This window comes from Chiloscyllium plagiosum, chromosome 1, assembly GCF_004010195.1.
Source record: "Chiloscyllium plagiosum isolate BGI_BamShark_2017 chromosome 1, ASM401019v2, whole genome shotgun sequence".
Lineage (NCBI taxonomy): Eukaryota > Metazoa > Chordata > Chondrichthyes > Orectolobiformes > Hemiscylliidae > Chiloscyllium > Chiloscyllium plagiosum.
This window is the reverse complement of record NC_057710.1, coordinates 139,462,081-139,489,205: the sequence shown is the minus strand read 5'-3', so window position 1 is coordinate 139,489,205 and position 27,125 is coordinate 139,462,081. Positions and strand designations below refer to the sequence as shown.

Below are 27,125 nucleotides of genomic sequence, written 5' to 3'. Positions count from 1 at the left end.
GGTTTGGACAACTACCAATATAACTTCTTTATTTAAAAGAAGGAGACAAGAACAGGTTCATGTTCCTTAGCCAGTTAGCTTAACATCTGGTATTGGGAAAATATATGTTATAAAGGAAGTATTAACAGAGTATTTATGAGTATGTAATATATAACAAGCTGAGTCAGCATGGCCATGTGAAGGGGAAATTATGCCTGACAAATTCATTAAAATTCTTTGAGGAGATAGCTAGCTGGATAGATAAACGGGAAGCAGTGAATGTGGTATTTGAATTTCCAGAAGACATTTGATTAGGTACCATACAATAGGCTATTTAATAAGGTCGGAACCCATGGTGATGGAGGTGTATATCAGGATAGATAGAAGGTTAACTAACTAATAGAAGATGTTAAGTTGGGATAAGGAGGTCATTTACAAGATGGCAACCTGTAACTATCAGAGTGCCACAGAGATCAGTGCTGAGGTCTCAGTTACTTACAACATCTGGTAATGACTTGGATGGGGACATATGAATGTACTCTAGCCAAGATTGCAGATGTCACAAAGATAGATGGGAAGGCAAGTGGTGAGGATGGCACAGAGTCTGCAAAGGGATATGGACAGGTTTAGTGAGTGGGCAAAAACTTGGCAAATGGAGTATAGTGGGAGGTGATGCAATTTGGTCGGATGAATAGAGGAGCTGAATACAGCAAACCTTTTAGTAACTGCCACTTGCGGGACCAAGAGTGTGCTGGTTGATCAAATATTCTGATTGATGAAGAGGTCCACATAATCAATGTATAAAAACACACTAATAATAGAAAAGTAATGCAAGGAGTACGCACATTGCTGTTATGTTTTACTTATAGCATAAATCACTTCAATAATAATGCAACTTATTTGGTCGGTATGGACCAGTTTGGGCCAAAGGTCCTATCTCTGTGCTGTAGGCCTCTAAACTATGCCTTCAATAAAACTCACTGGCAAAGAAACTTCTCACCCTAACCCTCAAATGCCTACTCGGACATCATGATACTACAGTAAACTTCTGGTATTTCAGGTATATAATTTTAGGTGGTTTATCAAGAATGCCAATTCACAAGCTGCTGGTTAAAGCTAAGTTGAAACTTTATTGCTGGAACAGCACAGCAGGTCAGGCAGCATCCAGGGAACAGGAGATTCGACGTTTCGGGCACAGGCCCTTCTTCAGGAATGTGATTCCTGTAGTAGGGCCTGTGCCCGAAACGTCGAATCTCCTGTTCCCTGGATGCTGCCTGACCTGCTGTGCTGTTCCAGCAATAAAGTTTCAACTTTGATCTCCAGCATCTGCAGACCTCACTTTCTCCTCGCTGGTTAAAGCTAAGTTTGCTGTAATATTTAAATGTCGAAAGAGAGCTGCAGCACTGAAAGATTTGGGAGTCCTGAAGAATGAAACACAAGCTAGCATCCAGGTTTAGTTTAATGGGGACAGGAAACAAACTGTTGCCTTAATTTCAAAGGGAATAGAGAATAAAAATAAGGAGGTCTTGCCAAAACTAGATTTAATAAGACCACACTGAGGAAATTGTGACCCGTTCTGGTCCCCTTGTCTATAAGAAAAGAACATAGAATCCCTACTGTGTGGAAACATGCCCTTTGGCCCAACAAGTCCACACCGACCCATCCAGATCCACTTCCTTGTCCTATTGCTCAACATGTACCCCTGACTAATGCGCCTAATCTACACATCTCTGAACATTATGGGCAATTTAGCATGGCCAATTCACCTAACCTGCACATCTTTGGATTGTGGGAGAAAACTGGAGTACCTGGAGGAAACCCACACTGATTCAGAGAGAATGTGCAAACACCACACAAACAGTCACCCAAGGCTGGAATCGAACCCAGATCTCTGGTGCTGTGAGGCAGCAGTGCTGACCACCGAGCCACCGTGCCGCTCATACTGGAATTGCAGGCAGTCCAAAGGAGGTTCACTGGGTTGATTCCAGGCAAGGAGGCATTTTATTCTGAGGAGAGTTTGAGGTTGGGAATGTACTCATTGCAGTTTAGAAGAATGAGGGTGAGCTTATTGAAGCATGTAAGATTCTTAGGAGAATTGGCAGGGTAGATGTGGAAAAGTTGTTTCACCTTGTGGGAGAGTCTTGGAGCAGAGGACATAATAGCAGTGAGGGGTCACTCAGTTAGGATTAAGATGAACAGGAATTTCTTCATTCAAAGTATAGTGAATCTGTGGAACTGTTTACCACAGAAAGCTGCTGAGGCTGGTTAAGAATATTCAGGTCTACGACACAGTTTTATACGGTAAGGCAATCAAGAGTTATGGCAAAAAAGTAGGAAAGTGGAGAGAAGGATGATCAGATCAACCATGATCGCAATTAATGGCAGAGCGGACATGATGGGCTGAATGGTTTACCTGTGCTCTTGCATCATATCATCTTTTGGTCAAACAACATAAGACATTCTGCTCAGTTGCAACATTTTAAATCAGTGCCTACTTTCAGAGTAAAGAAAGCAGACATTTCAATGTATGGGAGAAATGGCTTAAAACGTTTACAGTATAGAGACGTGCCCCTTCCGCCCAACAGATCCATACCAGTATTTATGCTCTGCTTGATCTTCCTCGGGGAGAAAGTAAAGACTGCAGATCTGCAGATCTTCCTCCTCTCTTAATTCATCTCCGTCCATTAACGTATCCTTCTACTCCTTTCTCCCTCTTGTATTTATCTAGCTTTCCCTTTCTCAGAGAAAATGTTTTCTTTTTAATTCCTTATTGGATATATTAACGGCTAATTTTTGGTTCCTTGCTTTGGATACCTGGAGAGATAGAAAACGTTTTCACTCCTATTCCACTGAACCCTTCAGAATATTCAAAACCTTAAGCAGATCACTGCTTAGTCTTCTCCTTTCTACATTAAAAAAGACATCAATCCCATCACGTTTTCTTGTTTGGTGATACTTTCTCAGGTCTGGTCCTGTCCTTTGCTCCTTCCCCAGTGTTTCACTTACCAGCCTTTGTGGACACTGGGGTCTAGGCTGATATTGATGCATTGTCCTGCCTGGGATCATTTATATTTCTCCTTTCAAAGTGCTTAACTCTTTTCCCATTAAACATTCTTCTGGTTTCTGCCTCAAATTGCCATATTTAATCAATTACCTCATTTCCTAAGAGCTATTCAATCAAAAACCTTCCTTTTATTCTTCTCCATAGTGCTTCTTGTGATAATCCTTCATGTCCTCCCCCATTCATCTATTCATCCATCACTGGAACGATCAATCACTTTTTACCTTTACTGAATTCCCAGGTTCCTCTCACTCTTCATTTGCTGAGGCTGTTCATCTCAGTTTTGACCTCACTCACCATGCTGCTATAATAAAATTGTAGAAAGTGCTGGAGAAACTCAGCAGAACCGGCTGATCTGTAGAGAGAGAAGACGATAAGAAATAAGAACAGGTGTAGACCATTTGGTGCCTCAAGTGTGCTTCGCCATTCGATATTGCATGGCTGATCTGACATTCGTCATGTCCACATCGCTGCCCTTTTCCCATAACCCTTTATTCATGTAACAGAGATAACATTTAGAGTCTAATAACTTCTTCAGAACCCGACCATCCGTGGGTTTTTTTAAGCAGCTGCTGCTGTTGGACCTGTCAAAAATGTTGATTCCCAAACACGTCATGTTCCTCAGTTGCCCTGATCTTCCACCCCTTTACTAGTATTCTCCATACCTAAATGCAGTGTAACCCTGTTGATCCCTGCTCCCCCCAAATGATGCTAACAGGAAGCATGCTGAGGGCTTGGTTACTGCAAGCTGTCCTTGTGGAGTCAAACTGAAAGGATTCTCCTCCTGCCTCCTGTTTTTGGCTACTCTAGCTGTTCCAGGAAATTTGGACACGTGGTACAGCCCGTCACCCAAATGCTCAATAGATCAGACCTCCCAGCACGATTACCGGCAACATTCTGCTGGCCATCCACTGAAAGGATAAGAACCGTAAGAATTGCAGATACTATAAATCAGAAACAAAAACAGATTGATGGAAAGGCTCAGCAGATCTGCAGCATCTGTGGAGAGAAGTCAGAGTTAACATTTCAGGTCGAGTGACCCTCCCTTAGATCATGTCTGACAAAGGGTGACTCAACCCTAAATATTAACTCTGATTTCTCTCCACAGATGCTGTCAGACCTGCTGAGCTTTTTCAGAAATTTCTGTTTTGTCACTGAAAGCCAGGTCCTGCTTTCCACCAGCTGCGAAGGTCACTGGGTTTTACACCAATTTCTGTCAAGCATTTATTATTTTATATCTTTTTTATTTGTCAGATCCTTGTAAACTAAATGAACCATGGAATTTGAGCCATGTAAAGGTTTTTGAAAAATTAATTTAAGACTGATTTGAGAAGTTAAACAAGAGACTCTATCTCTAGACATTAAGGAAGAAATCAGTTACCATCCCAATTAATTTTGCTTTGTTCCAAATGTCACTAAAATGAATATTGTCTTCACTTGACAAGGCAGAAGCCTATGAAGCTATTTAATTTCCCATTACACTGCTGGTAGAAGGGCTTATAATACAGTTGTATGCATCTGTCCTACTTAACCCTGGAACCTAACAAATTAATGCCCAGTTGGTTTAATCTCATTTGAACCCCTTTACTTTTCAACTTTGAATCTTCTCCCTGTGCCTCTGCTTTTCTGCAGTTACATTTTGCCCTGTTCCTTCCCCTCTTCTGAAGGGACTGCCTCATGTTAGGTAAAAATGTTAGAGGCTGTGCCAATTCTTTTAGATATAGCTCAAGTTGGTTATTAATCTAGATGGTGAGTGTGAGCAAGCTGCTCTATTCTCATCTAATCTCTACGTTTTATGCATGCAATTTACGCTATGAGTCCTGGATCCAAGTGAAGGAAGTCTGTTTGATTTTGAGCCATTCTAGTTTTTTCTGTTGATGCGGAGTGGGGGCTGGGGGAGGGGGTGGTCAACTTTTCAATCACACACTGGCTAAGCGACTTGATTTGTTTTGGATGAGTGAACACATGAGACTCTTGATTTTGTGACTTAAGGATTGGAGTTCCAGCTTTGCAATTGATTATCCATTTGTGAAGCTGCTTCCCAGCTGTTAATGTTTCCATATGTAGTTGTCTTTTGTAACGTAGAGTGTCTTTGTTTAATAGTGAACGTTACTGTGTCTTGTTGTCAATCGAGAACCTTAGCTGGGCGATTAATAAAAATTAAGAGCTTCATCCAGCTATCTGTGGCACTCAACCAGCCACGGGCAATGCAGTGACCGTGCAGGAAGCTGGTAAAGCAACACTGGCAGCTTTGCTTGTGGGCTTCCAGGAACATTCCTCCTTGTTAGGTACTCAGAGCTTTATTGAAGGATCCGTTGTCAGGAAGAGGGAGCACCAGCTAAGAATCTAACCCTCCCCGCCCTTGTGGCCAAACCCTGTTCCACACCTCCCCACCCCCACAACCTGTACCCAATGCCACTCTCATTCTGCCTTCACTTAATGGTGACCTGGGTTCCTCACTGATTCCTAGATTTGCGGATGCATTGCAACCACTGCAGTGCCTGGTACTACCTGCATTGGACTTCTGGCCTCTGAGGAGGCCTGGATTTCCACCTCCAGGTTCTTGTTCCTAGACAAGTTCTGAGACTGGCTGTGTAAGTACAGGGCTTGCACTTAATGCCGAAGAAGGCAACAAAGGGTACTCATTGACTCACCAGCCAGCAAGTATCGGCTGGATTAATTACCAACCATGGTCAAAAAGAACAGAGGCACCAAATTGTTTTCATTAGATCAAATGCTCTCTAGGTTTTCTCCTAACCTAATAACTGATTTATTGAAGAGAAAAATCCACTGTGATAACAACTAAAGAGAGCTCTTTACTACTTGATCAAATATTTTCAGAATATTATTGATGCCTCCTTACCCAATAGATATCAAAAGAGCTATTTCAGTCAATTGAGAACTGCATCTGTTAGATCTGTAATGATGATTTTTCAGGTACATGTATCCACAACTAGATATTGGTTAATTTTATGTCAATAAACTGATTTAAAATGAAATATGTTTATGTGAACAATTTATTTTCATCTTCTGATTCTCTTCAATTATCTCTTCTGGCGGTGATGACTCATGCTTGGCTCTAACAATGCAGTACAAGTAGGCATTCTTCATCTTTGAGATTTGACTGTTTTACTGTGCGTATCACTGAACATAGAAGAATACAGCGCAGTACAGGCCCTTTGGCCCTCGATGTTGCGCTGATCCAAGCCCACCTAACCTATACTAACCCACTACATATTGTGTCAGGAAACTCTCCTGCACACATTGAACAAACTGAGCAGCTCTTACATGCTGATTTCCTGAGATCGGGTAGCTGAAGAGATCAAGATTGAATCTGAGGGGAGTGATTGAAATTAGTTTGAAGGCAACAGTAGGAGGGAGGGAGGGAGGTCTCATTTTGGCCTTATCGCTTCATTCCAATACTTCTGGGGCTGCCCAAGATCTGTCACCACCTTCTACTCTGTGCAGGGGTCGCTAGTTTAACTTGGACAGATGTGAGAAAAATGGCTTTGATTCCATCCTTCCAAAACAGCATATGCAACAGGAAAAGGAGAGATGGATCAGGATAATCTTGATGGTCACAGATGGTGAAGTGGCAGATGTCAGATTTTTGAGTGGTGAGATAACGACCAACTTCGCCTACCCGTATCCCTGCTATTTCTCCAGAGATTATAGCGATGGATCTCTATATTCTGTAAATGTTCTATTATCCAGCATCTGTGGGACCAGAAGTGTTTACAAGATAATCAAGAGGTCCATATAACCAATGTTAAAAACTCACAGTAAGTCATAGAAATATAATGCAGGGGTATACGTATCACTGTTATATTTTATTTGATTGATTTGATTAATTGTCATGTGTACCTAAGTACAGTGAAAAGCTTTGTTTGTGAGCAGTACAGGCAGCTTATTGTAAGCCAGGACATGCAAATCATAGAGTGCTTAGACAGAGTGAGGCACACAGGATTACACTGCACAAGAGGTGTGTGAAGCAAGGTCAACATTAATAAGGTCAACATTATTTGAAGTTAGGGAGTCCATTCATCAGTTTAATAATGACAGGGAAGAAGCTGTTCTTGAACTTGTTGCGTGTGTTCAAGCTTCTGTAACTTCTGCCTGTTGGAAGAGATTGTAGGAGAGCATTACTGGGTTGGGAAGGGTCTTTGATGCTGTTGGCAGCCTTTCTATAGCAATGAGCCATGTATATGAAGTCCATGGATGGGAGATTGGCTTCTGTGATAATCTTGGCTGTGCACGCAGCCTTCTGAAGTTTCTTATGGTCCTGGTCAGAGCAGTTGCCGTACCAGGCCGTTATGCACCTGGATAGTATGCTTTCTGTGGTGCATCTGTAACAGTTGGTGAGGGTCCTTATGGACATGCTAAATTTTTTAAGCTGCCTAAGGAAGAAGAGGCAATGTTATATTTTCTTGACCACTGCATCTGTGTGGGAAGTCCAGGACAGGTTGTCGGTTATTGTCGCTCCTAGGAACTTGATGCTGTCCACCGTCTCAATTTCTGCTCTGTTGATGTTGACGTTCTTCTTTCTTTCTGAAGTCAATGATTAGTTCTTTTGTTTTGCCAACATTGAGAGAGAAATTGTTATCATTGCACCATGACATCAAGCCCTCTATCTCCTTTCTGTGTTCTGACTCATCATTGTTTGATATTCGTTCTATCATGGTTGCATCATCAGCAAAGATGTCGATGGCATTCATTCGCAATTTGGGTACACAGTGGTCGGTGTACAGGGAGTATAGTAGGGGACTGATACCACATCGTTGGGGGGGGCCTCCAGTATTGAGAGTTATTGTGGAGGAGGTGCAGTTTTCCATCTTCACTGCTAGTGGTCTATGGGTCAGGAAGCTGAAGATCCAGTTGCAGAGGGCAGAGCTGAGATCTAGGTCTCGGAGTTTTGAGATCAGTCTGGAGGAGGTAACGGTGTTGAAGGCGTTGCTGTAATAGATAAAGAATGAATCTGAAATAGGTGTACTTGTTGCCCAGATATTCCAGGGATGAGGGATATGATGGTGGACCTGAGACGCCGGTAGGCAAATTGCAGGGGATCGAGGCCGACTGGGAGGCTACAGTTGATGTGGACCATGAGCAGCCCCTTGAAGCAGTTCGTGATTATCAAGATCAGAGCCACTGGGTGGTAGTCATTAAGGCACGTTGCAAGGCTCTTTGGTACTGGAATGATGATGGTCTTCTTGAAACAGTTGGGGACTTGGCTTGTAGGAGGGAAAGGTTGGAGATGTCAGTGAACACCTTCATCAGCTGGTCTGCACAGGATCTGAGTGCTCGGCAGGGGACACTGTTTGCATCTGTCACTTTCCTTGGGTTGACTCTCAGGAAGACCGATCTGATATCTATAGTGGTGACGATGGGAACAGATGTGTCTGGAGCTGTCAGGGCAGGTGTCACTGCCCCTCGGGCATTCTGCTCAATCAAGCATAGGAAGCATTAGGGAGGGATGTGTCTTTGTCCGCGATATTGCTCTGCTTCACTTTGTATCCTGTTATGTTGTTTAGGTTTTGCCACAGGCAGTGGGTGTCCGTTTGGTTGGTTTGGATCTCTAACTTGGTCCAGTACTGCATCTTGGCGGATCGGATGGCTTTGCAGAGGTGATATCTGGACCTTCTGTGTAGGTCTGGGTCATCTGACTTGAATGCTGTATGCGTGGTCTTCAGGAGGCAGTGGATTTGCCGGTTCATCAAAGGTTTCTGGTTGGAGAACACCCAGACTCACTTCTTTGGCGTGATGTCATCCACGGATTTGCAAATGAAGTTATAGCATCAAACATTTACAATAATAATGCATCTTTGCCTTCAATAAAACTTACTGGCAGACAAACTTCTCTCTAACACCTTCAACAAACTACTTGGACATCACATATGCTATTTAAGGGCATATTGTCTCAGAACTGAGTCAACTGTTAATATTTTGGGTGGCTATTCAGTTGAACAAGAAGTATATTTATATTGAAGTAAGTTAAGTTTCTATGATAATTGGACAGAATAATATAGGTTTTTGAAGTATGCAATTTTTTGCCAGTTAATCAAGAATACCAGAGTTTGCTGTAGAATGAAAATTACAGAGACAATCTTCTTTTTAAATTTATTCATAGGAGGTTGGCATTGCTGGTTGGTCAGCATGTAGTGCCCATCCTAACTGCCCTTGAGAATGCAGTGGTGAGCTGCTTTCTTGAACTGCTATAGTCCATGTGCTTTAAGGAGACATATATTGTCCTTAGGGAGAGACATCCAGGATTTTGATCCAACAACAGTGAAGGAACAGCAATGTATTTCCAAATCAGAATAGTGACTAGCTTGGAGGACAGGTTGTATTGGTTGGTGTACCCAGATACCTGCTGTCCTTCTAAATGGAAGTGGTCATGGGTTTGGAAGGTGTTACCTGAGGATCTTTTGGTGAATTTCTACAGAGCATTTTGTAGATAGTACACGCTGATGCTAGTGGAGGAGGAACTGATGCTTGTGGATGTGGTGCCAATCAAGCTAGTGTCAAGCTTCTTGAGTGTTGTTGGAGCTGCACCCATCAGGAAAGTGGGATGTATTCTATCACACTCCTGATTTGTGCCTTGTAGATGGTGGACAGGCTTTGGGGAGTCAGGAGGTGAACTACTAGCTGCAATATTCCTTGCCTCTAATCTGCTCATGTAGCCACTGTATTTATGTTGCAAGTCCAGTTGCACTTCTGGTTACTCTCGGGATGTTGATAGTGGGGGATTCAGTGATGGTAACACTATTGAATGTCAATGGATGGTGGTTAGGTTGTCTCTTGTTGGAGATGGTCACTGCATGATGTTTGTGTAATATAAATATTACTTGTCACTTGTCCATTTGATGGAAGGACAGTAATTGCTGAAGCAGCTGAAGATGATTTGCCCAGGACACTGCCCTGATGAACTGAGATGCTGGAACTCAGACCTCCAACAACCACAATCAAATGTGCCAACTATGACTCCAATCAGCGGAGAGTTTGCTCCCTGATTCCCATTTTGTAGGGCTCCTTGATGTGACGCTTGGTCGAATGCCGCCTTGATGTCAAGGGCTATCACTCTCACCTCACCTCTGGAATTCTGCTCTTTTGACCATGTTTGAACCAAGGCTGTAATGATGTCAGGAGCAGAGTGGCTTTGGTGGAACCCAAACTGGACATTACTGAACAGGTTATTGCTGAGCAAGTGCTGCACTATTGATGATACCGTCCATCACTTTATTGATGATTGAGAGTAGACTGGCAGGCAATAATTGATTGGTTTGTTCTGCTTTTTATGTACAGGATATACCTGGTAGTATATTTACCACATTGTTGGGTATATGCCGGTGTTGTACCTGTACTGGAACAGCTTGGCTAGGGGAGCAGCACTTCTGGAACACAAGCCTTCAGTACTGTTGCTGGAATGTTGTCAGGGCCCATAGCCTTTGCAGTATCCAGTGCCTCCAACTGTTTCTTGATTTTCGGTGGAATGAATTGAATTGGCTGAAAATTGGTATCTGTAATGCTCGGTAACACTGGAGGAGACTGAGATAGATTATCCACTTTGCACTGCTGGCTGAAGACTACTGTGAATGCTTCGGTCTTGTCCGATGTGTTGGGCTGTTCTTTTATTGAGGATGGGGATATTTAAAGCTTTAAAAAAGGATGATTCTCCTTCATATTTTGCTTAATATCTATGTTATATATGGTATATTAATACAGAGCCGAACTTGGACAAACGTTTGAATGGGTCCTTCAAGGTATATCACACGCACATGCATAGGGACAGACACACACATAAATTAGATTACATTATTTACAGTGTGGAAACAGGCCCTTCGGCCCAACAAGTCCACACCAACCCTCCGAAGAGCAACCCACCCAGACCCATTCCCCTACATTTACCCCTTCACCTAACACTATGGGCAATTTAGCATGGTCAATTCACCTAACCTGCACATCTTTGGACTGTGGGAGGAAACTCATGCAAATACGGGGAATTGAACCCAGGTCTCTGGCGCTGTGAGGTAACAGTGCTAACCACTGTGCCACCCATGAGGGAAGTAAATTTGCTGGAACTTGTATAGACATTAACTTTAGGCACAATCTTTTTAATAAAGTTGTGAAGAATGATTTAACACTATAACTTCCTTTAGATTACAGATATCTATTGTGATACTCTGAAAATCATTATTTTTATTTCTTGAATAACATTTAAAGCGTGTCACATGGACAGGAAGGAAAGCAAAACTGTTTTCAAAACAGCCAATTTATTTTTCAGTTGGTCGATTGTTTCTCTAAACTACTGCACAATTTGTCATTCATTTTCATTCTTATTGTAGAGGGATAAAATAGCAAGCAACTTCTTTTCAACAGCTCATGATAATCCAATAAAAAGTGTTTGAAGATATCCACTGATCTATCTTTACCATGCCCTGAATTATGATGCTGTTGCTTATCACCAAGGGAATATTGTCACCAGTTTGTATCCATGTATTTTATCTGTAGATCAATATCTGTAGATCACAGATATTGATCAATGAACAATGCTTGGTATCTGTGAACAGGAAGGAGCATGTGATGAGAATGTGCCTGTTATAACCATGCTTCCAGTTTTGTTGAGGGCAAGTAGAGTCCTCAAGTATGAAGATCCAACCAGTTTTTACTCTGGGGCCTCATTGTTAGTTCAAATGTTCCTCCCACCAAAAGCTATTGGATTAACATCACGGCAGGAACAGAAGTTGTCATGGGAGCTGGATGCACCAGGAACGAAAAATAATGGCCTGTGACATAATGGAGATCACCATGTGATTCATAGTATTTGTATCCGCTATAACAATGACAAAGAATTAAGAAAGGATAAAACGTTTGTCAAGGAGTCATGCAATGAAGATGCAACCTTTCCATAACAATATCACTGAAGGCTGATAGTGACTTCTTTAAATGTTGCAAGTAATAGGACACCAAGTAGAAATAGTTTAAATGTTTCTTTTGTATTAAAAGTGACTTGTCCAATTATATTGCTCCTTGACTTGTAACTAAAACTAAACTGAATGACTAGGTACATTATTTCTGTTATCCTCCTAATGGATAATCACGGCAGGAACAGAAGTTGTCATGGGAGCTGGATGCACCAGCTCCCATTATATTGTCCAATTATATTGCTCCTTGACTTGTAACTAAAACTAAACTGAATGACTAGGTACATTATTTCTGTTATCCTCCTAATGGATATGCAAATCAAATCCCAGAATGAAACCTGCTTGATATGTGCTTGTTCGCATGGTGGGTTAGTTGCTGAAACACATTCGCAGAACGTTACAGATTCTTTTGACAGAAAAATGCAAATTTATTACAGAAAAAAGTAGAAAAATAAACAATTATAGATATTGAAGACTGTTTGAAAGATCTTAACAAAAACAGCAAAGCGAAATTCAATCCTTCCCAAAACTATTTCTGTTACAGCGACTCAAGTCCAGATAAATTATACTCCTATCCTAATTCGTAGGTTTCTACTTAACTGACTCCCAGTTTATTTTTGCTGGACTGTGGAGACAATTTTATCATCCCCAGTCTGCAGGCGTGAACTTCTCATATTTCTGAGGCCATAAATGTTTTCAGTTCCAACAATGCAAAGAGATTGATTAAAAACTCTCTCCTTGCTCGGAAACTTCACAGAGCAGAAAACACTTCTGCTGAGGTGACTTGTTCCCTTCAATGTTGCTGGAAAAGATTATTTCCTTCTGAACTGAACTGAACTGAAAAAGTTGATTCTTTTGCTCTGAAATAAAAATAAAATTAATGGCTTTGTTCTGCTTAGTCTGCTGTTCATAAAACTTACCAGTATAAACATTTTATCAATTAAAAATGCAGAGGTTTTTCCAAGACTCTTATTGTGGTCACATGTTTTCTTAGCAATCATGTTTTTTGGTCACTGTTCTAGAGTGATCTTCTGGCATTTTATTTTTGAAAAACATTTGTAGAATTGTCAAAGATCCCTCTGAATTTATTCTAAAATCTAACTTTAATGAATAATTACATGTAAGACTTCTTACACTCTCTGACAACTAATGGTTCACTGAATTGTATTTAGTTTTATAATGTGCTTGAATTTGCACATTGTCCTGTGTCTGTCTTTTTGTCTCTCATTATCCTATTGATAGATCTATTTATTTTCTTCTCATTTTACCAAGTCTGTCTTATTATCTCTCTATATATATCACCTTCCCTCTTTCCTTTTAATGTTTCTTTCTCTCAATCACTTTCTCCTCAACCACCCACTCACTCATGTTGGTATATATTGAGCAAGTAATTTATTTGAACAATTAGTACACTTAATCCTTTAAAATTACACGTTCGCTCACTGTATGACTTGAACACTGCAACATTAATTAATTATAATTAAATTCATTTCATGAGTCAACACATTTCAGTCACCAAGATCAGGTAGAATTTCATTAGTTCAACAAACGACTGTTGCTGTTGTACTTAATTTCTATAAAAACATGTTGAAAAATTTGTTAAATGAATATTTAGATCTTTATTTGTGCAGACTGTTTACAAAAATGGATTTTATTATTTTCACCTTCGTCACAATGATTTTGACTAAATTGGCAAATATCTTTATTATGTAAATAACTATTGGTTTTAAATTTTCTCAGTCTTTGCTCAAAATGTTAGCACAGTAATACCTTATTCTGCTAACATTCATATTTCACAAGGAAAATAAGAAAATAAATAGAGATCTCTTAACAGAATAAGGAGAGACAGAAAAAGAAGAAAAGCAGACACAGGACAATGTGCAAATTCAAGCACATTATAAAACGAAATATAATTCAGTTAACCATTAGTTGTCAAAGAGAGTGCGCAAGAAGACTTATATGTTACTATTCATTAAAGTTAGATTTTAGTAACCAGGCTTCTTTCACGATTTTGTTAATATGGCATTGATTTGAAGAAACAAATTCTGCGGCAGCATCAATAACATCACTGTCTTGTGGTTAGAACTGGGACAGTGCGGAGATCTTGGAGGCTTGGAGAACAAATGATTATTATTTTCTTATGCTTGTTCTCCATTTCTCTTGTAACCATGTACCACTTTCTGGTTACAATTCCATATTCTTCAGTGTAACTTACAGCTCAGACTGAAGTGTTGGAATTTCAAGGTGGATTTTATTTTCTTCAGCCAGTGAAAACTGACAAGCCATTGACTGGAGATTCCTGGATGCACGCTCGTATTCATTGCTGGCTCAAATAGTTAGTTGTGGAATAGTTTGACTGTTTTACTTACTTCTTCCTTTTGATTTGAAATAAGGAGAAATGGTTGTAAATGTTAAAAACTGTAGCTTAGCATCCTCTTAGGCTATACACCATAATTACGGAATGAGATCAGAAGAATCTACTGGAAACTTAAGGCCTATTCTGTGGATGTTATAAGTTGATGTTTGTCCAGAAAGGTACACATAGGTCCTATCACAGTACAACTTCTAAGAGAGCAGTTGAGAAATGTTTTTTGTAAAGGGATAGGATAGCTGGGATTTAGAGTTTCAAGTCTAAGATCTGCTAGTTGATACAAATAGGGCAGGCATGGTGGGTCAATGGTTAACACTGCTGTCTCACAGTACCAGGGATCCAGGTTCAATTCCACCCCCAGGGACCTACTCATGTGGAGTTTGCATTCTCTTCCTGTGACTGCGTAGGTTTCCTCCAGGTGCTCCAGCTTCCTCCCACAGTCCAAAAATGGTTAGGTGGATTTGCCATGCTAATTTCCATAGTGTCCAGGATGTGCAGGCTAGGTGGGATTAGCAATGGGAAATGAAGGATTACAGAGTCTGGTTGGCATGCTTTTCAGAGGATCAGTGTGGACTTATTGGACAGAATGGCCTGCTTCCACATCTGTTGGGATTCTATGATAATATCACTTTATTGGCTAATACAGTTGGTTTCATCAGGTATACTTATGGTAAATATGATTTATTCTAGCAGTAACAACTTGTATTTGCACAGTACCATTAATGCAGAGATGCAATATACCTTCCAATTTGCCATCACTGTTGTGTGCTATTACTCATGATTAAAATTATTCCATTAAATTTAGTTCTCATGCATCAAAGTTTCCTTTTATGCGTAATATTCAGAATCTGGCACACTACTGTGATGGACATTCCTGTTCAGACTTGACCATCACCCTGAGATTTAAGTAGATATTTGTAAGCTGAAGTCAATTTGGCACCTCACATTTAAATGGAAGCTTAATTATTGGCTTGGCAACAACTCTTTTTATCACAACTTGACAGCTGTTGCATGATTCTTGCCAAGCAGACTAGTTCAGAGCTCCCTTATCACCACTATTATACCAAACACCTGTACATCCAATAAACACACAATATGGGACATAAAAGTAAGCTCAAATGAGATTTTTATTTTCGAATAATTTCTGTGATTGTCATTTTTAGCATTTTGAGAGCTGCAGGGTTTATGAATCAGGTAAGAAAATTATCTCACTTGCAGGCATTGGGCAGCAAAACGATGATGTCTTTCTTGTTAAGAATTAAATAGATCTTAAAATTCTTGTTTGTATATCATCTTCCAGTGACCCCTTTCCAGCCACCTACAGTACGTCTTTGCACAATTCTCCCAGCTTTTCAAAAATATCTAAGAGAACAAGCAAGGTCCGAAATGATAAGGGGGCCCAGCACATCATATCATTGACCATCCACTGGAAGCACTGTAGCTCAGTGGTTATCACTGCTACCTCACGGCACTAGGGTCCCAGGTTCAATTCCAGCCTCGGGCGACTGTCTGTGTGGAGTTTGCACATTCTCCCCGTGTCTGCATGGGTTTCCTCCGGGTGCTCCGGTTTCCTCCCACAGTCCAAAGGTGAATTGGACATGCTAAATTGCCCATAGTGTTAGGTGCATAGTCAGGGGTAAATGTAGGGGAATGGGTCTGGGTGGGTTGCTCTTCGGAGGGTTGGTGTAGACTTGGGCCGCAGGGCCTGTTTCCACACTGTAGGCAATCTAATTTAATCTATTAAAAAACTAAGTTCATAGTTGCAAGAAACTCTCAAATTAAGCACCCAGCTTATGATGCATACTATTCTGGAATTACTTTGAACATCTCTATATGAGAAACTAACTGTTTTCAGAGGATAATCCCAAGGGCATTGTGCAGTCAAGAAATGGAACAAGAATGGATGCATGGAACACCAGAAGTAATGGTGCAGGAGCAGTAAATAAACAATTGCAAGTATTAGTCTGGATACAGTTAGGGAGATGAGAATAGAAATAGGCAAATGCAGACCAACCAGGTGGATAACAGTGGAGAAGTTTTGCAGGAGGATGGGGTAGTCAACTGTGTCAAGGCTGCAGAGAGTTTGAGCAGAATGTGGAGGAAGGTTTCTGTTGGCGCAGTAACAGAGGATATCAATTGTCATCGGCAGATGCTAAAATGCATTCATTTTTGACTGAACTGCAATGAATTAAAGCCATTTGCTGTGTGTAAAGTTCCCATTCCAGGCAAAATAAAAGTGGAGGTTTTACAGGATTGCATAATAATATCACTATTAATTTCCCATTGCTTCTTATTTTTTTGTTGACAGGTCATCAGATTATGGAACAAACTATGTAAAACTGAACCTGCAGTCTGGCACCAACATAATCACCAATTTCTACATTTGTCCTGCAAACAAGAAAAAGGTACAGTAAAGCTCAAGTATGGATATGGGAGCCACTGAGTTATTTTAAAGGCCTTTCTCACTCTCTTTTTCCCAAAGCTATGATGACTTTGATGCAGGTTTTCAAACAACCAGAGAAAGTGACTTTCTTTTTACTGTTAGATATCACCACTAAGTAAGTACTTTACACTGTGCAACAGGGAAAATTATCACCAGAAAAAGGCAGGAACTATTCCACCTTTTTTAAAGAGTTTCCTCAGTTTTTTATTTGCTGATGATTCAACATGACAGCGTTCAATTCAAATCTTGTAACCTACTGTTTTTTTTTCTCCCTTCCCTTTCTTATCTGTTCAACAAGAAAATTGGGCAGTTATGTTAAAATTCACAAAATTGATCTTGTCATGAGATTATTTTATCCCTATGTGGAATTATAATTATTTCCTTGAATTTTGAAGCAAAGCTTCTGTCTTGTCAACTCTAAAAATGCAATTTCAAGAGGAAATGAAATACCAGCTCTAGCAATAGTGAATTATTTTCTTTCAAACTCTTGCATATATATTTTGTTCTGAATGCAACTTGACCTGGCATTGAGGTTTCATCTAGAAACCAAGAATATCTGCATTTTGAATCTTGTTCAGTCATATTTGTGAATGGGCAGGGTGCCATTTTAGAGCTTATTTATTAATTCAAAAGGAAAGACATCTTGTTGGCAAGGTGAACAGTACAAATTCCAGCTGTTTCTGTGAGGGATGTGATCGTGGAAGCTCACCTTTGGAACATGGCTACATCAATCTGGCAGATGATTGCAAAATAATTGGTTGCACTTTACTTTTTTTCCCATTGTCCTATGCTAGACTTTGTGGAATTGGTAATCAAAGCTCTTAGTTTGCCCCCTTGGGGCATGTGATGCATGTACTATATTGTCATAACTGGCTTTTATGCGAGTGCTATTTTTTCTCACAAACAGGATAAAAATATCTGCTAAATTCAGTGTCTGGTGGAATGCTTTTAGTCTTATCTCTATAGCTTTGGGCAGTGTAGAAAACTGATAGAAAGCTCACAATGTCTCGCCATGTCAAATGAGAAATTTAAATATTGTTATGTGTTGAGCTGCTGGAGGTGGGATTTATCTGAAAATGCATTATTTGTAGAAGTTGCAGTGGGAGTAAAAGCTTTATTGTAACTGCATAAAATGATTACTTTCTGGTGACATTGCTCAAATAGCAACAATTGGGTTACACTGGGTCACTTGTATATTGATATGGACACCGCAGAAGAAGTTAAATGTTTTCTGCAAGTAGTCGTTATTCCATCGTATGCTAAGAAAAAATGTTCCCTTGGTAAGTTTTTCCCTGTATTGAATACAATAAAGACAGACAGGTGAAATTTGTTGTAATGTTAATTCATCTGCTCATGTATAGACTAAAAATAAATACCTGAGGTTTTTCTTTTTCAATTGCTTTCAGGTTATAAATTCCCTTTGCCCAGATTTCCTCAAACTAAGTTTATACACATCATTACTTTGAGATTACATCGTATGTTTTATGATCTGCTTATGTCACCTGCAGTAGGTCTGTTTTCAGATTTGTTGATTCTTTTTGTTAGATTTGAAATTCATGTACCCAGTACTGGAAGGGAAAAGAAAGTACTTTTCAGAAACCAAGTGTATGAGATTAATCCAATATCTGGTCAAATCTGACAACTTGTTTTTCTTTGATCTTCTAATACCATTTGGTGGGCATTATAGTGACATATATCCTCATTTATTCTGGATCAGAGTTTCTTGAAGATCAAGATCATTCCTCCACATAATACAGGTGTCATGCAAGTACTCTTTTGCTTCAAATACTGTCTTTTCCTCCCCCTATCCTTGAGCCAAATCCAAAAATATTCTGTTATTTTTCTGGTTTGTGCCAGTTTAACTTCAATATGCAAGTCTTTCAAACATCTTCATACTTCAAGTGTACTTAACTCTGTCAAACATCAAGCATTTCCTGATGTGGGAATCCCATTTCCACTTCTGACAGATTCCACTTTTGTCAGAAGGGAAAGAGGATCAGGTATGAATCACACAGAATGACCCAAACATTCCCCAATTTGGCTCTTGAATGAGCTTTAATCAACAGTATGGGAAACATACTGTTGATGTAAGTGCTCGTGAAGGGCAGATAAAGTCTGTTTAAGTGTCATCATCTGAAGTTTTTAAATGCCCTGCTCTTTCAACATTAAAATAAACACACTACGTTATCAGTGAGAAACAAACACTTGATGAAGCCTCAAGGCAGCTAAATGGCAACTCCGTTCTTTAATGTCCGTTTTCAAGTCCTTTTCTGTCTAGTATTTGTGAAGATTGTCCAAGTTCACAAAGTTCTTTTAGCTTTACAATTCAGTTCAAAATGGACACTTCACCATTGATTACTTAAAGTGTTGCAGTGAAATGCGTAGGCTCCTCAGGACATTGACATGCTCAGGACCTACACTCATCTGCCTTCAGAGGCACAGCATTTAGCACAGTAGTGGGACATTTTCATTCAGCATGTCAATCATTTCCTAAGAGCAAAGGAAATAAGAGCAGATGTTGGAATTTGAGTTGTTGGAGCCAATTCCCCCATTCAATAAGATCATGACTAATCATCAACCTCACCTTCTCTATTCTGCACTGTTGCCATATCCTTACGTTCATTGAATATCTAAATATCACTCATCCTGTGTGTGGAAAGCCTGAGCTTCCACTTTGAGGAACTGGGAATTTCAAATATTCAAAATCCTTTCTGTGATGAAGTTTTTCCGAACCACAATGCTGAGTGTCCGATCCTTATTCTAAGTTGTGCTTAATTGTGTACAGTTGTTTTACAAACAAATTTGTGCTCAGTAAGAAGAGGTTATGCCTTTTTGAGAGAGAAAGTTTCAAATCTCAATTCAATATTTTTAAAGGATATTACGTTATTTATTGAATTTGTTGTGTTCTTCAAGAAGAAGAGCGGCAGCTTTTTCACACAGCAAGTGCTTCATGTTTGGAATGAACTGCCAGAGGAAGTGATGGATGCAGGTCCAGTTACAACATTTAAAAGACATTTGGACAGGTACATGAATAGGAAAGGTTTAGAGTGATATGGGCCAAACACAGGTGAGTGAGACTAGTTTAGTTTGGGAAACTTGGTTGACATGGATGATTTGGACTGAAGGGTGTGTTTCCGTGCTGTATGACTCTAAGGAACTAAATTCCTATCGATGAAAAAAAATCAATCTGATCAACACAGACAATCAATTAAAATTTTGAAAACTAGATTAAATATATTTAGTTAAAAACCATGCTACACCAGGTTATAGTCCAACGGGTTTATTTGGTTTCTTTTGGGAATGTGATTTAAAAGAAGTTCTGGAATTTACATATTAATGAGTCGAAACCCGCAACCCATTGTAAGTGATTCAAGATATAACAGCAATCTTTGTTCAATTCATCACGAGTTGTATGACACTTTGATCTTCTACTATAAATTCTGTGTTCTATGATCCTACTCCAATAGTTACCTGATGAAGGAGCAGCTGTTTGAAAGCTTGTACTTCCAAATAAACCTGTTGAACTATAACCTGGTGTTGTGTGATTTTTAATTTTGTCCATCCCAGTCCAACACTACCACCTCCACAACTTAAATATATTTAGGTAGATGCCTTTAGATCAGAGTTAGGCGTAAGTAATAAAATTGAAAGGAGCCGGCCATAAAAGCTCAAGGAATGACTAATTATAATACAGATAAATTATGGCTCAAGTCAACATGGACCATTTATTATGATAATTATACCACTATAATAATCAATTATATTATGAAAGCAAACATATTCTTTGTTTCATTCTTACCTTAATGTGCAGTTGTTCTGTCCTCTTTGCATGGCATCGAAGTCACCCTTTTTTGATTCTGACTTGTTTAGTATTTATTTTCTCTTTATTTCAGACTTATAGAACATGCATATTTTAGTACCCAAAAGAGAAAATGCTGGAAAATCTCAGCAGGTCTGGCAGCATCTGTAAGGAGAGAAAAGAGCTGACGTTTCGAGTCTAACTGACCCTTTGTCAAAGCTGGTTTCAGATTTCAGCATCTGCAGTAATTTGCAATTATGCATATTTTAGTTTTGTCTTGCCAATATAAATGCTGCTTTACTGTGATCTGCAATATAGTCTTGCATGGACCACCAATGGTTAAGAAAATTAAAAGAAAATATAAAGAGGGCAAAAGGCAACCACTACATGGTCTTTATCTTCCCTCTACCTCTCATCCTAGAGTTGGGAGATAATCAACTCATGGCGTATATTAAAAGAGTGCTACCGAATGCATTTGTGATCTGTTAGAGAATACATTCTGAATTTTCAATTTTCTTGAAACACAAAGCCCTAATCTGAAATACAAACACAGATTATGCTGAAAATACTTAGCAGGTCAGGCAGCATCAATGGAATGTGAATAAGGTTCACGTTATTACTATTTGGTAATCTGAACTTTAAAGTGGACAGAACAATATTTGGCTTTAGGTTTAATTTGTATTTCTCTTTGATGTGTTAAGATGGAGAAACATAATTTTAGTTTCACTTTAGATTTGTTTTGTGAGTGGTGTAGGGTTATCTGGAAATATCTTCACATACACTTAAATTCAGCTTTAAAAAAGGTGAATAGTCCACTGTTTTAGAAAACAAGAGTAAAATAAATGAAAAACCAATTGGGCTGTTACCTACCAACAAGGTGCTCCATGACACAGCGAGATAAAAACAGAAGCAGGTTTCCTTTTAGAAAGAAAGAGCCATTCAGAAGGTCAATGAGGGGGCTCTACTTTCAGACAGAAGCAGCACATTAGGAGAGAAAAGATCTGTAATATCAACAGTACAGTTAGGGCAAAAGAATGGATGCCCTGAGTGGCTTAGGATTACATAAAAGAAAAGCTGAAAGGTGTCAGAGAAAAATACGTTCTACAACACTGTTGAATGCACAATTTTAAGGAACACACAGGGAACTATTAGCAGTTTGTTTAAGGGGCTCATGAAGAGATATTAATCAATGGAATAACATCGAGTGAATGCAGCAGTTTACCAGAAGGAAACAAAATTCTACATGGCTTCTGAACAAGAACCTTCAAGGTTGAAAAGGGGTGACCCTTCACCTAGACTTGAGTACGTGTAAGCTGTTCTTGAGTGTAGAAGAGTTGAATTTTTGTTTTTGATATTTGTAGTAGGATCTTTTCAAATAGTTCTCCCATTTTGTGAGTTGTTTTGCTCAGTTGACTGGAAGCCTGGTTTGTGATGCCAACAGCATGGGTTCAATTCCTAAGCTGGCTGAGGTTACAGTGAAGTTCTTTCCTACTCAACCTCTGTCACGCCTGAGGTGTGCTGACCCTCTGGTTAAATCACCACCAGTCATCTGTGTTTAATGAGAGCAGCCTTATGGTCCGGAAGCCTATAGCAACTTTACATTTTATACGGAATATAGCGCAAAATAATTTACATTGCTTTTCCTTTTCTCTGTCATAAACTTACACTTTTTTTTGTTAAATGTACATTGGCAGCAACTTGTGAATATGTTCAGTTACTGATTACTGTGGCAAACAAATTGCAACTTATGATCCATCAGGTCAGGCTTTGCTTTCGCAATTAAGATCCTGAATTATCATCAGCTGGGATTATATCAGGAGAGAAACAAGAGTTAGTCTTTCAGATTGATGAGCATTTTTTAGAGCTAAAGAAAGACATAAAGGTAACCTAAAACCTCACACTCTTTGCTTTCTATTACATTCTTTCAAAAATCTAAGCCTTAACAGAAGATGTCTTTGCAATTTTTAAAATTTGAAAGTGCATGAAAAACTAATTACTCATGCTCATCTTAAAATGTTAAACTACTTGAGGTGTTAAATTACCTGTGGGGGCCTTAAGTCATACATATCTTGATATTCTCTCCAATCCTGACTCTGTACATTGTACTAATACTTGGAAATCCCTAAAAAGGTAATCAATAATGAAATGTGAAAGTGGCAGGAATCGCAAGCTGTGTGTGTCCTCCATCTCTAGTTAATTGATTAACTCTGCAACCCTGAAGCATCCAGTACTTTCCCATCATCATTAGTACTTCTATTAAACTATACTGACATTTCACCCTTTCCTGCTGCAATTTTTTAAAACTATTGGAACAACCTACTTTCAGTACAATTAATTAGTGCATCACAAGATGTTGGTTTCATTCTGATTATGAGAGAAAGTGAGGGCTGCAGATGATGGAGATCAGAGCTGAAAATGTGTTGCTGGAAAAGCGCAGCAGGTCAGGCAGCATCCAAGGAACAGGAGAATCGACGTTTCGGGCATAGATTTTAACCTACTGCGAATCCTCTTACAAGGATGCCTTCCTTGAAGAAGCTCTCTTCCTCCTTTCCTGAAGAAGGGCTTATGCCCGAAACGTCGATTCTCCTGTTCCTTGGATGCTGCCTGACCTGCTGCGCTTTTCCAGCAACACATTTTCAGCTTCATTCTGATTATGGCAATTACTGAAGTAAAAATTCACATGAATCAATATTATTTGAATTGCAAGACATAAATAAAATATTAATTCATAAACAACTTGTTCAGGCCCACTGTTTCACTGCTTTATTCAGCTACCATTGGTGTTGCATCCCTGGCTGAGGCCAGGAAGGGTGACCTGCCTCTGCTGCTGTGTAATAACATATAACAAAAGATGCATGTTGCAGCCTGTGGTGAACTCATTCTCAGATTGTCCCTCCTTGCTTCTGGTTGTTTCACTGATATCAATTACATGATTTGCAATGAATGTCAGGCATAAGCCAACATCTGTCACTCTGTTCCGATGCTCTATTGTACATGTTATATGATGAGGCTTAAAATTGCTGCAATTACTACCATCAGAAAGTTTATTCAATGGCTACTAATTTCAGGAGTGAGCAAATCCATCTTGCGCAAGAAGTATTCAAAGCAGCAAATGAGCGCTGAACACACTTAATAGTCCAAATAGAACATACATTTTCAAGTACTTGTTAATAAATTAACAATTAAAAAATTGAGAGACTTGTGCTTTTGGACACAAGGTGCAGAGTGGAGTAAATAGGTTTGTAGATAAAAGAAAACCTTGCATTTATATATTGCCTAATGTGAGCGCAGGACAGTCCAGAGAATTTTACAGCTAATAAAGTACCTCTCTGAAATGTACAAAAAAATCACGCTACACCAGGTTACAGTCCAACATGTTTATTTGAAAGTACAAGCTTTCAGAGTGCCACTCCTTTGTTAGGTAGTTAATGGGACTGGATTGTAGCACACAGAATTTATTGTAAAAGATCAAAGTGGCATACAACTGATGCGATGTATTGAAACCTAGACTTAACAGCAATCTCTGAGTTCTGCCTAGTATGCGAAAGAGGCCTCTAAATTATCTTTACATCCCTTTCAGCAGCCCTCATGTAACAGCCTACTTTTGATTAGTGAGTTATGAACAAACTTTTGTTTTGAAGTGCAACCTATAAGCAGAGTATGGATGTGACCTGAGTGTCTTACATCCATGGTAACTTAATAGTGGTAGTTGTTTATTCAGTAAATATTGACACCAAGAATATTTACCTGCACATTGTGTGGAAGGTGTCTTTCACTAAAACAGTGTTGTCACACCACACTGAAGTTCATCAGAAATTTCTATCAAATAGCTTTGGCATAATGCAGTGTTAATAGAAATGACATTCATTCATTAATGAAAGAAATACTTCATGCTGTTGAGTAATTTCATAACTAGAAAACTAGTAGCAATTGCTGTAATAATGTTATTATGAGGGTTTTCTGGAAAAATAGAAGTTATAAAATGCAGTCCACAGCATTGGACTTTGAACTAAAGCATGTTAGGACTTGGAAAACCAATAACAGTGTGCTATGTCAGAGTTATTAAGTATCATAAATAAATAAACACCTTCCACACAATATGCAGATAAATGTACTTTGTGTTAATATTTAAGTAATAAACATCTACCTTTATAGAATAACCATGGACTAAAGTACTCAGAACATACCCATTCTCTGCTTTTCACGTTGCCAGTTCAACAAAAACATACAGAAAGTCTCATGCACACTGACTGTGTGAATGTTAATATTGAAATTATATGGTCAGCGCTAGTGTCTGTGGGATAGATTTTAATATCTTAATAGTTTAAAACAGAGGATTGTGATTTAGTGATAAAAGCAAAAAGTTTAGAAACTCACCAGATCTGGCAGCATTTGTGGAGAGAAACAGAGACTATCTTTCAGGTCAATGATCTTTCATCAGAACTGAAGAAAGATTGAAGCATAAAAGTTTTGAAGGAAAGGGGCAGGAAGAGAAAAAGGAAAGGTCTCTCATATGGTGGAGGCTAGGAGACATTAATAACAAACCAAACACTACCAATGGTAATAGTGAGGAAAGGTTGTGTCCAAATGAGGTGTAAATTGCTACATAAAAGCAATCTGAGTACATCATGAAGGAATTAAGAGAAAAATAAGATGAAGACCAACACAGTTAAATAGAAAGAAATAAGAAATCATAAGAACAAAATGGAGGCAAAGGTTTGGAATCTAAAGTTGTTGAGCTCAGTGTTGAGTCCAGGAGGTTGTTGTATTGAGTTAAAAGGTACGGTATTCTTGCGTTGAGCTTCACTGGTGTATTTTATCAGGCATTGGGCAGAGAGAGTCAAATATGGAAGCAAGGTGGAGAATTGAATCCTATTTTGCATTCCTCCTCCTTATTTCCATTTAACTCGTAAAGAGATGTAAAATAGGTTGATGAATCGCTATCACTCTTTTTAACGTTATTTCACAAAATCAAACATCCCTGCAACTCATCTTTTATTTAATAATTCTACATACAATTTGTGTATATTTTGAACCCCAGTTAGCCACATGCAGCTATCAGTAGTTAGCTTTATGAATCATGTGCAACCAAAGCATTCCCATTGAAATATTACATGCTGTGAATTAATAACTACAGTTGTTTAAATTTATGAACCCCTAAATATTCCTAAATCATTAAGTTGCAAATCATGCCATTCATGCTTTTAATAACAGATTTGCAAAATAACTTGTTAAGAAAAAAGAAAAATTGTCTGCTGATGGCAGTGTGAAAAAGGATAATTGGAAGACACTTTGTGTGTGCTGCTCAGGTTCTGGAGGCACACTGTTGATTTTTAATTTGCACAATCGATTTCAGTCATGAAAGAGCATTTAAGCAGTGATGGTTCTCTGTGTTGTCATTAGCTGACAAACTGACATTTAAGATAAATGATTCTTGGGGTAATAATTCCCAGATTACTTGTACTGGGCTCTGCTGACTTCCAGCAAGACTGCTATTGTTTGAATGTTCTTGGTTCAGATAAATAACCAGCTTTGAGCCATGGAACAAGTAGTGATTGTTCTCTACACTGGGGCTCATGCACTGACAGACTGAGTGAGGATGATAATTAATTGGTCAGAGCAGGCTAAATTGCCCTGACTAAATATGTTTTCCCAGAAGTCTTTTCATCGTGAACGAGTTACACAGTACCTAGCAATACATGCTGTATTCTCTGTCTGATGTCGCCTCCATTCTTATGGGGCATGAGAACTTTGCTCAAAATGATGAATTGTATTGGATTGATCGTGTGCTTGACAATATATGAAACACCATTTCTATGACAAAGGTTCAGCTTTCTGGCATCGAAGGTGTCTGGAAAATAAATGATAACTCATCCATTGTCTGGACCATTAAATATCATGTGGGGGGGTGAAGTGATCCCCTAATTTCTCTTAAATGTAGGGATGTGTAATGTATGTATTGAGATAAAAATTATTTCAGTTTAACTATTTTTCAATAGCAGATGAAACAGTCTTTACATTTTTCACTAAATACCATACGAGCAACTGTAGTTGCTTTACTCTGGTGTTTGGAACCTGCTCTGCCATTCAATTAGATCAACTGGATATTGTTGGTGTGTACCTTAACTCTTTGTACTTGTGTTAGTTCCCTAACCATGCTTACCTGACATTCTAATAGTCATACAGCATAGAAACAGGCCTTGGGTCCAACTCATCAACGTCGACCTGACATCCCAGTCTGACCTAGTCTCATTTGCCAACATTTAGCCCATATCCCTCTAAACTCTTCCTATTCATATAACCATCCAAGTGCCTTTTAAATGTTGTAATTGTACCAGCCTCCACCACTTCCTTTGGCAGCTCATTCTATACATGCACCACCCTCTGCATGAAAAGTTACCCCTCAGGTCCTTTTTAAATCTTTCCCCTCTTACCTTAGACCTATGCCCTCTAGTTTTAGACTCCCCCATCCTGGTCTATACACCGTATCCATGCCCTTCATGATTTTATAAATCTCTATAAGGCCACTCCAGGGATACTCTGATGGAATCCAG

General features: G+C 39.2%; 1 protein-coding gene across 3 annotated transcripts in view; it reads left to right on the top strand.

Moving 5' to 3' along the window:
* The window catches only part of sorcs2 (sortilin-related VPS10 domain containing receptor 2), a 608,959-nt gene that overhangs the window by 197,880 nt on the left and 383,954 nt on the right, over positions 1-27,125 (top strand). For all 3 annotated transcript variants that reach the window (XM_043698411.1, XM_043698404.1, XM_043698394.1), the window contains exon 3: positions 16,638-16,734. In XM_043698411.1, the coding sequence (XP_043554346.1) occupies positions 16,638-16,734 (97 nt within the window). The remainder of the gene's footprint in view (positions 1-16,637; positions 16,735-27,125) is intronic.